The sequence below is a fragment of the Pinus tabuliformis genome, chromosome 2_2 (assembly GCF_031772625.1).
Source record: "Pinus tabuliformis cultivar Carrire ecotype Pingquan chromosome 2_2, CPIR1, whole genome shotgun sequence".
NCBI classification, from domain to species: Eukaryota; Viridiplantae; Streptophyta; class Pinopsida; order Pinales; family Pinaceae; genus Pinus; species Pinus tabuliformis.
In genome coordinates, this window is record NC_142300.1 from 677,721,428 (window position 1) to 677,731,499 (window position 10,072).

The 10,072-nt window shown below is 35.0% G+C and overlaps 1 protein-coding gene across 1 annotated transcript; it reads right to left on the minus strand.

Moving 5' to 3' along the window:
• Positions 1-7,692: 7,692 nt before the first annotated feature.
• Positions 7,693-9,332, minus strand: LOC149194468 (acid phosphatase 1-like). Its single transcript, XM_089407622.1, has 3 exons — positions 8,899-9,332; positions 7,990-8,199; positions 7,693-7,890 (listed from the first exon to the last, which is right to left on the minus strand). Exons 1-3 carry the CDS (start codon positions 9,273-9,275, stop codon positions 7,713-7,715), a joined length of 765 nt encoding a protein of 254 aa, XP_089263748.1. The 5' UTR covers positions 9,276-9,332; the 3' UTR covers positions 7,693-7,712.
• Between the last annotated feature and the right edge of the window lie 740 nt (positions 9,333-10,072).

A 10,072-nucleotide genomic window follows, 5' to 3' on the forward strand; every position in this document is an offset into this window, starting at 1 on the left:
CTTTGATTTGTTATAACTTCTGATTCCAGGATCCATTTGAGGAGTTCTATATGTTGTTGGAAAGCTAATTATGATATTTACCCATTGGAGGAGGTCCGATCAATCTTTGATTTCTTCTGTGACCTTGAAGATGGTTGCAAAAATTTATGCCCAATTGCACCTTTTTAACAACTGAAGACAAGTTTTGCAGAGGGTGACAACAATAGCTGTCAACATAAGGGGCTTTGGATTAGTCTAGAAAAGGAGGTCTATTCACAATATCATTTTTACAAAAAATCCCTTGGTGGTACTACTTCAAGAAATGATGTCAGAGAAAGAAAAAGCTAGGAAATTCCTCTGGAAAATATACCCTTCATGGATGGCCTTTGCAACAAGTGAGTTGAGGCTATTAGGGGGATTGGAAACTATGTGGGATCCAAAATTCTTCCTCTTCAAAGCATACAAATTCTTCCTCTTCAAAGCATATAATCAGGGTTCAAGTTCCAAAATACACGTAGTTAATAGATATGCCCCCTACTCCAATTGCAAACATTTCTAGGAAAATCTAGACTTGTGTGGACTATTGGATCTGCATTCCCTAATTTTTGTAGGTGATATGGATTTAACGCTAGAAAATGAGGAGGTCTAGGGTGAGAAAAGCATTCTAGATCTGCTAGCAAGCTTCTTCAAAGATTTATGTGTTCATAATATCCTCATGGATATAGTTCCAATCCCAATTTGTCCAACTTTGAGGAATGGGCGCTTCGACACCGAGGTATCATTAAAAGACTAGATCAGTTTCTAGTCCACCTAATAATATATGAAAGGTTACAAAATATGAAATCAGAGTCTTTCTTTACAAACATATCAGATCATGATGTCATTTTTCTTGAGTGGATTAGGGAGCTTGAGATGGATGACCTGCCTTTCAAATTTAATCACATGTGGCTAAGAGAAAAATAATTTATAGATTTGGTAAGGAAATCTTGGAATTAACCATTGGAGTATCGCTTGAAGAATCATATGGAGAAAATTAGGAAGAAATTGAAAAGGCTGAAAGATGTGGTTGGACAATGGATTAGTAAGAGGAAGCTAGAGTTGTCTAGAGAATTGGTATACATCGAAAGAACAATCTCTAATCTGATTGATCTCACATGCCCTGTTTTTGTTGAGCATACCAAAAGTGTGATCATATAACTTTCAGCCATAAAAGATAGAATTTTGAAACTTCAAAGAAGAACATTGGAGAATGAAAAATAAGGTGGTTTGGGTTATTGACGTCGATAGGAATACTCATTTTTTTCATAGTGTGGATACGAAAAGGAAGCAGTTGAACACCATATGGAATATCATAGATGATGAGAATAATATTCTCTCCTCGCAGAAGGACATCTAGAACGAGGCTTCCAACTATTTTAGAAAACAATATTTGGCTCCACAAGTTGATAATGCTTCAGAACAATTGGAGATTGCACATCGATTCCCTTGCATGGTGAATGCAGATGCCATTGTATTAATGGACTCCTCAATCACATCGAATGAATTACAAGAGGTTATGAAATCTGAAATCAATGGCGAGGGACAAAATCCTCGGGTTGGTTATTTGGCCAATAGAATTATTCATCAATTTTTTTGACATTATGGAATCAGACCCCTTGGAAATGGAGAATAATCACGTCACTTGGGGCACATTTCAGGTGCTCTAAACACAACCTTCATCTCTTTGATTCCAAAATATATAATCCTTCCTCATTTGCAGACTTCACACCTTTTTCGCTATGTAATTCCATTTACAAAATTATTTCCAAATTGTTAGGAAATAGTATCAAAAATATTATATCATATCATATCACTCTTGAGCATTTTGGACTTTTAGCAAATAGACATATATATGATGTTGTGGTGACCATGCAAGAATGCATTTTCTCAATAAAATATTGAAGATTAGAGGCATGTCTCATGAGAACTAACTTGATTAAAGCATAAGATATGATTGACAAGGATATGCTATGATTGATTCTTCACAATGTTGGCTTTGGGATAATATATTCTGCATGGATAATGGCCTATGTCTCCTTGGCGAATCTGGCTATTTTGATTAATGGTAAGATGACTGAGTTTTTCAAGATATTTAGAGGCTTATGCAAAGGATGTGCAGTCTTTCCTCTATTGCTCATCACGGTAGTTGAGGAGCTCAACAAGGGAATTCAAGAAGCAATAGAGATTAGTTTAATTGTTGGATGCAGGGTGACCAGAAATATGATATCTATCCATCTAATGTTTCTGGATGACCTGCTATGTTTTGGACAAGCTAACATTCAAGAATGGTAGACATTTCATCAAATCTTGTCCAACTTTGGGAAAGCTTTAGGTCTATTTATGAATAAGGAAAGATTAGAATTAATATCTAATGGGAAGGATGTAGATTCAACACTGCCAATAACAAATATATTCTGTGCGAAAATCCATTCTTTGGAGAATGGAATTCCACTTGAAGCCAAATAAATACATGAGTCATGATTGGGATTGGATAATCGAAAAATTCAAGGAAACCCTGGGCTTATCGAAGTATAAATTCTTATCCTTGGGTGGAAGACTCTCGCCGCATTCTAAAGCCCCTGTATGACCCCGATTTGTAAGTATGTCACATCCTCAAAAAAGAATAAAAATAATTTTAGTTAATGTGGGCCAAGACAATAGCTTGAATATTAAATAGGGTTGTTATATATAGCACGTGTTTAATAGTTTCTTTATCATATATGTGAATTTGAATGGATCATAAATTTACGTTTAACAAATATTTTTACCACATTAAAATTCCAAATTAATTAAAATTTTAAACATTTACTCTTTACTAAAACTAATACCATTTCTTAAATCAAAGGAAAGAGGTTAATTCAACACAAAGAATAGAAAATATTGCTCCAAAATATTTTAATATTTATTTTAATTAAATGTTTGTAAAATAAATTTTAAAAGGAAAAATCATATCCTATGGATATATTAAAATCTTTAAAAAATATAATATTTCCACATCAAACTTGTAATATTTGAAAATATTAATTTGATGTAGTTTTATTATAAATTATGTTATCATGCCCCGTAAAAAACATCATTAAATTTAATAACTTTGGATTAATATAATATTAAATTTAATATATTATTAAATTTGTTGTATTATAATATATATTAATATATTATGATATTTATTAACTCTAGGTATGTATATAGGGAATAATAAAGACATGGAGAGATAGAGGGAGTGATAAGGGAGAGATGGAGATAAAATGAAGAAGAGGGGGAGGAAGAATGAAGAGAGAGAAAGAGAGGAGTTAGAGAGGGAGAGAAGGATAAGAGAGAGAGGGGGATAAAGATAAGGAGAAAGGGATGGATATAGTGACAAGGTTGGAGGGAAGAGAGAGAGATGTGGGAGAGCGAGGGATGTAGGGGAGAAAGGGAGAGAGGGGAAGGACCCGAGATAGAACTTGAGGGAGAGGATGAGAGAGGGAGGAACAAAGAGGGAGGGACATATAGATGGAGCTGGAGGAGGAGAGACAGAGTGAAGAAGAAAGACATAGAGAGAGAAAAGTCGAGAGAGAGAGAGAGAGAGAGAGAGAGAGAGAGAGAGAGAGAGAGAAAGGATATATAGAGAGCGAGTGTGTAAGTTTTAGGGTGAGATAGAGAGACAAAGAAGGAGAAATTGAAGGAAGGGGGGAGAGAAGGAGAGAGGGAGGGAGATAGTGACAAAGTTGGAGGGAGAAAAGAGTGAGAGGGGGGAGGGAAGACAAAGAGAGGTGGGAGATAAAGGGAGATAGGGGATGTGAGAGAGAGGAGAGAGGGAGGGAGAGAGAGATGGAGTTGGATGAGGAGTGAGAGGGAGATAAGAAGAAAGACATAGAGAGATAAAGGTGGAGAGAGAGAGAGGGAGGGAGTGATAAGGAAGATAAAGGGAGAGGGAGAGAGGAGAGCAGGAGGGAAGAGATATAGAAGGGGGAGAGAGGGAGAGAAGGGGAAGAGATAGGGGGGGAGAGGAAGAGGGAGGAAGAGATAGCTAGATATGGAGAAAGAGTGTGTAAGTTTTGGAGGTGATGTAGAGAGAAAAAGGAGAGGCAAAGGGAGATAGATATATAGATGAGAGGCAGACAGAGGGAAGAAAAGAGAGATAGAGAGATGGAGAGATATATATTGAGAGGGAGAGAATGTGTTTTTGGAGAGGGTGAAATAGAGAGACAAAGAAGGAGAGATAGAGGAAGATATAGATATAGATGGAGGGGGGAAAGAGGGAAGGAGATTTCTTGCACTATGCATTGATTTCAGTGCAAATGATGAATTCTAATCCTATTTGACTGCTTACACTAGATGCATTCATTTCAGTGTTGATATTGATTTCTAACTATATTTTATGGCTTTCACTAGATGCATTGTTTTTAGTGTGGATGTTGATTTCTAATCCTATTTTATTTCTAATCCTATTTGATTTCTCACTCTAGATGCATTGATTTTAGTGTGCATGGTGATTTCTAATCATATTTGATTGCTTGCACTAGATGCATTGATTTATAATCCTATTTGATTACTTGCACTAGATGCATTGATTTCAATATAGATGTTGATTTCTAATGTCATTTGATTGCTCTCAATAGATGCATTGATTTCAATGTAGATGTTGATTTCTAATCTCATGTGATTTCTTGCACTAGCTACATTGATTTCAATGTAGATGTTGTTTTCTAATCCTATTTGATTTCTTGCACTAGATGCATTGATTTTAGTGTAGATGTTGTTTTCTAATCCTATTTGATTGCTTGCATTAGATGTTGTTAATATTGAGGTTGTAGATTATTAAAAAAAAATATGTTTCAAGATATATTTGGTAATACCTAGAGAGACACTATTAATAATTAATTAGTTTTCAAAACTTGTGATACTTAGACTTAAAATGAAATAGATATGGATAATCAATCCTCCTGCAAAGTGCAAACTAATCCTTGACAAGATCCTCTCCTTTCTTCATCACCAACTAATTACTAATAGACAATTAAATATATTCAAAATTAGTAATAGATAATTGCATACAACAATGTATTCAAAATATTTATAAGAGGAAAATATACATTTATAAACAATAAAAAAAATCAAAATATTATTGAAGGAGATGTAATAATTGTTTGGAGAAACAAATAATGTAAAGATTTTATAAATCTTGCCACTCATTAATAAAATATTGAAAAATACATTATTTCTTGACTTTGCAAAATAGACTATAGATAAAGGAATCATCAACATATTCTTGAAGGAAATACATTATTTCGAACATTAGGGAAGAAAAAAACTTCAAGATATATCTAGCAATAATTGGAGGAGACACTATTTAGAATTAATTAGTTGTCAAAAGTTGTGATATCTAAAATTAAATGAAATAGACGTGCAAAATCAATCCTTTTGCAAACTATTGACAAAATTGTCTCCCTTCTTCATCACAAACTAATTACTAATAGGGATTACATACACATATAAAAATATAATTATTGACAAAATTGTCTCCCTTCTTCATCACAAACTAATTACTAATAGAAAATACATACAAATATAAAAATATAACACAACAGCTGCAACATTCACAGACAATACCATCCAAATCCAACCACATAAACTCATAAACCACTGAAAGCATCCAAACACACACTTACAAACCATTCAAGTTAAGCAACACAAACTAAATTAAAGACGAGAATGATATGGTCATGCCAAGCAAAGAATACATAATGTGAATTTCAGAGTTTATCTCAAACATATACATAAAAATGATAATTTAAAAATGTGACATTGTTGCCCTCAAATGGAACCAACTTAGATCCATCTAACACCGGATCTATTGACGTTAAAATATTTACATAACATGTACATCTAGACATTTTATGAGGCAAATTAAAATTGTTTTTTTATTATTAACATATTTTTAAGTATATGTCAATATTAATTCGTAAGATATTTTATCAATAACCTAATTATAAAAATTAAACATTTTACATATTTTTTTTTTACTTCTAATTACTTTACAACGTATTCATTTTTATTATTATTATTATAGCTCACATCATTTTTCTATTTAGAACATAATTTTTAACTTTTATTTTTATTTTAAAAGGGAATGGATGGACTAACAGAATTACACATCCCCTAGTTGTAGAATGAGCCTCTCTGCTCAATCATAGATACACATCCCCTTGCACTTGGTTGTAGAATGAGCCTCTGGGCTCAATTAGACTTACATATCCCCTCAAAAGGTGCTGTAGAATGACCTTCTCGGCTTAATCACTAACTAGAGACTGTAAGCTTTCTTTTTAGAAATTAGTCCAGGGAGACCCAAGCCAACCAGAAAATCTTGTGTCCTCCATGAGATCGATATATCTTCTCCAGTGAAATTTTTTGATGGAACTTCCCTAGATGGGGAGTATCGGTGTGAGGTTTTTTATCGTTACACACATGAGCCTGTCCTATCACTTCTCATGATCCAATTGCACTGGCACAAATAACAGGGCAGAGATGGTGGCTTTGTGGGGTGCTTTGTGCTTCTCGACTGGCCATTGAGGAAATTTACATTGTCAGAGACTCCCAATCGATCATCAATCGATCATCAACTGCGAATAGGGAAAACTTCCTGTAAAACTCTTCTTCTTTTCCACTGGATGCAACTCATACGTGATGTGTCAGTGTCCTTCAAGTGAATATCCTTCTCCCACATCTACCAAGAACAAAACTTGGCGGCTGACCTCCTGTCCAAAAGCAACAACTATGTTCCGCCTGGTGTTGCTCATTACAAAATGATGGTTGATGGTTTTGTTAGCGACACCGAGGTTTTCTTACTCTGGTGGGAGTGTTGGAGGATGCAGGTTCATCATGGAGGTTCATAATTCTTTTCATCCAGCCCTCCCCTATGCATGTTCCCTCCTTTTCAATTCGTCAGGCACTTTTGACACAGATTATGATGATCAAATGATCGCTCCTTTTGGTCTCTGTTTACAGATCTCTGATGGGATTTGTGTTTTTTTCTACATAGGATTTAGCCTGATGATTGAGTTTTTGTATTCTCTCTTTAGCACAACTTTGTGCTTTTTATGGTTATCGGGGATTATCTCTGCAAAAACGTTCTGGTTAAGATTTATGTAAATGTAATTTTATTTTTAATAAAAGATAGTCATTTTTAAAAAAAAAATTGGGCATCCATAGTTAAGAATATTATTGTGTATTTTTATTTCATTGTTAAGGTCAAGAATAAGAATACAACTAAGCTCAAGAATATGAATACCCTTGCAGCAGAGCAGCACATATTCATGTACAGAGATATATCGTACTTTCCTATTCCAGACAGCGTTTAAACTACTTTATTATGGTTTGCTTTGCTCCTGTTTTTTTGTTAGAAAATATTTTTATATTCTAACGTGGAATATACATATTTTAATTTTTCAAGGATTTGTTAAAATTATTTCTTTTGCACAAAAAGGCTTTTCAAACAATTATATTGAGATATATGAATCATTGCTCTTAAAATTTCAAGATAAGAATAATTTCTTGAATCATTCCTCCTAAAATTTCAAGGTAAGAATAATTTTTGTAACTTCCCCAAATAAACTCAATTGAAATTATTCTTATTCTTTACTTCTTACAGGTTCTTACAGGCAGAGCCTATAACTAACTTGGAGCTACCAAGGCCTATAGCTAACTTGGAGCTATCAAGGAACAAAGTACATAGGATTAGGAAGCTTGAATGTACGAGCACCCACAGCGGTTCCAACAATATCGCTCCACTGATCTCCAACATTGCCCCATATACGATACCCATTCTTCATCAATTCCTCCCTCTTTTCTGACTTGAAAACTACTGCGCTTTTCCCTTTTGCTTTGCGCTCTCTGCATTTATATTTCATCAACAAAAAGGCCACACCATTACATTCCTTTCATAACATACACAATCTAGGATTGATCACAGAGGACGAAAAATAAAAGTACCTTAAAATAAGTCCAGCATACTCAGTATACCCCTGCAGGACGAGATTCTCTTCTGTAATGTTACGTTGAGATTCATCCCTTCCTGTGAGAAAGAAAATCTGGTATCCAGAAGTCTTGAGATGCTTATACAATCCCAGAATAGCAGGCAGAGCAACAGATTTACCCTTTATGGCCCAATTGTTAAAGGAAACCGGATCGAAGGGCATTCCACTGTAAAATCAGTCCAACCCAGAGGAATTAGTTGCCTTGTTACAAAATAACATAGAAAATTTTCAGCAAACATTTTAGGCATACAATCGCTTTTTAGTTAAAAATAATTTCTGATATTAACAATTTTTCATCTATGTTAACAATGATTGTTGGGTTTTCTGTTACACTAAAATTGGCTGGCTTTAACAAATTTTCAAACCCCTAGAGTGGGTCCCAAGGTGGCTGCTAGTCCAGGTAATTGAGTCCCAATGAGATGAATGTCATAATCAACATATATTTTTGTAAATTTTCAGTATTGTTTTTTTCTAAACAAAAACTATTTCTGAGAAATTGTGAACACAACAGGATATTTAGGAAGCTAATCTAGTAGGTGCAAATATAACACCAAAAATATATCTAACAACTCTTAAAAGAGAGTAGCTACCAAGAATTTCCAAAGTGGCTGCCAAAAATTTCTTGACTTAACCAGAGACGATACTCCACCGACTCACAAAAATGAAAAAACCTATTCCTTAAGTTTTATCACAGTGCGCCAAAAATATCCCATAATTAAAAACTTGTGAAAGTGATCCCATCTCATTATACGAACCATAAATTTCACTTAAAAAGTAAACCCCGATTGCAGTCATATAAATTAAATAAATAAATCGATTAAGGAGACAATTTAGAAGATGTAAATTTGATAAATAGAGGATTTACCCAAAATTTCGGCCCATGTAATATTCGAGATTGGATAAGGCAGTGTCATCCACATCCATCACCCACGCATCCATACCATCGCCAACTGGACTGACTTGTTCTGTGTAAGAAACAATGTGGTCGCTCGCCATTGCCAGATCTCTTTCGTACTGCCCAGACAACATGTACTCCTGAACGTATGTCAAGCAATGTTGGGGAACTGTCCACCAATTCCTCAAATTATTCAATTCTACATTCAGCCTCCAGCTCAAACAATCTGCATTGCTCTCATTTGCGGCATCATATAATTGGGCAAAGGCCTCAAATTTCCACCAAATGTTGATATAAATAAACGGTAACGCAAGAAACCTCCATCGTATAACAGCGCGCCTCATCATGATATTGCGAGAATTCAGAGTTATTTGAAACTACGATTCTTACTTATAATCGCTCTACCTGAACAACCGTCTTTTGTAGAGAATGCCAGATCCGAAGGAGGAGGCAATCAGTTATACCTTTTTTTTTCTCTGATTGGAGAGCTATTCGGCAAATCCTTCTGCGAGAATGCGCCGCGCTTGTATCTTTTCATAAACAATTCGTGCAAACCAACCGACCAACCAAAGCATTTTATCTTAAAGGCCATGGAATAACGTCAGTTGAGACTGAATGGCCAACCCACAACACGAATACTTTTGTGCCCCGCTGCTTCTTTCCACATCGACGGCACATTCTGTTGCAGTACAGATAATTTGTGCAAATTGGGCCAATTAAACACTGCATTAATCGCTATGCTCCGTCCACTCAAGTTTTACAAGAGACCCACAGATCATAATGATCATTATGGTTTACCTAGACCTATGTAGCTAAAAACAAATATGCATGCGTGCAAGAAGTTACTGTATTTGGACATTTGTTTTGCCGTACCCAAAGGTAGGGAGTAAAGTGCAGTTGGAAGTTACTGATTTAATAGAGGTGTGGTGATTCTTCTCATATTTTTGTAGAAAGTAGTTTAGAGTGCAGGGTGGAAATTAGGGATTTAATAGAGGTGTGGTGATTCTTCTAATATTTTTCTAGAAAGTAGTTTAGGGAATCAAATTTGAGGGGTGTGGTGATTCTTCTAGCACTTTCTCTTAAAAGTAATTGGGGGAATAGTTTCCGGTACCATGAAGATGTTTGTTGTTACTTCAAAACTCGT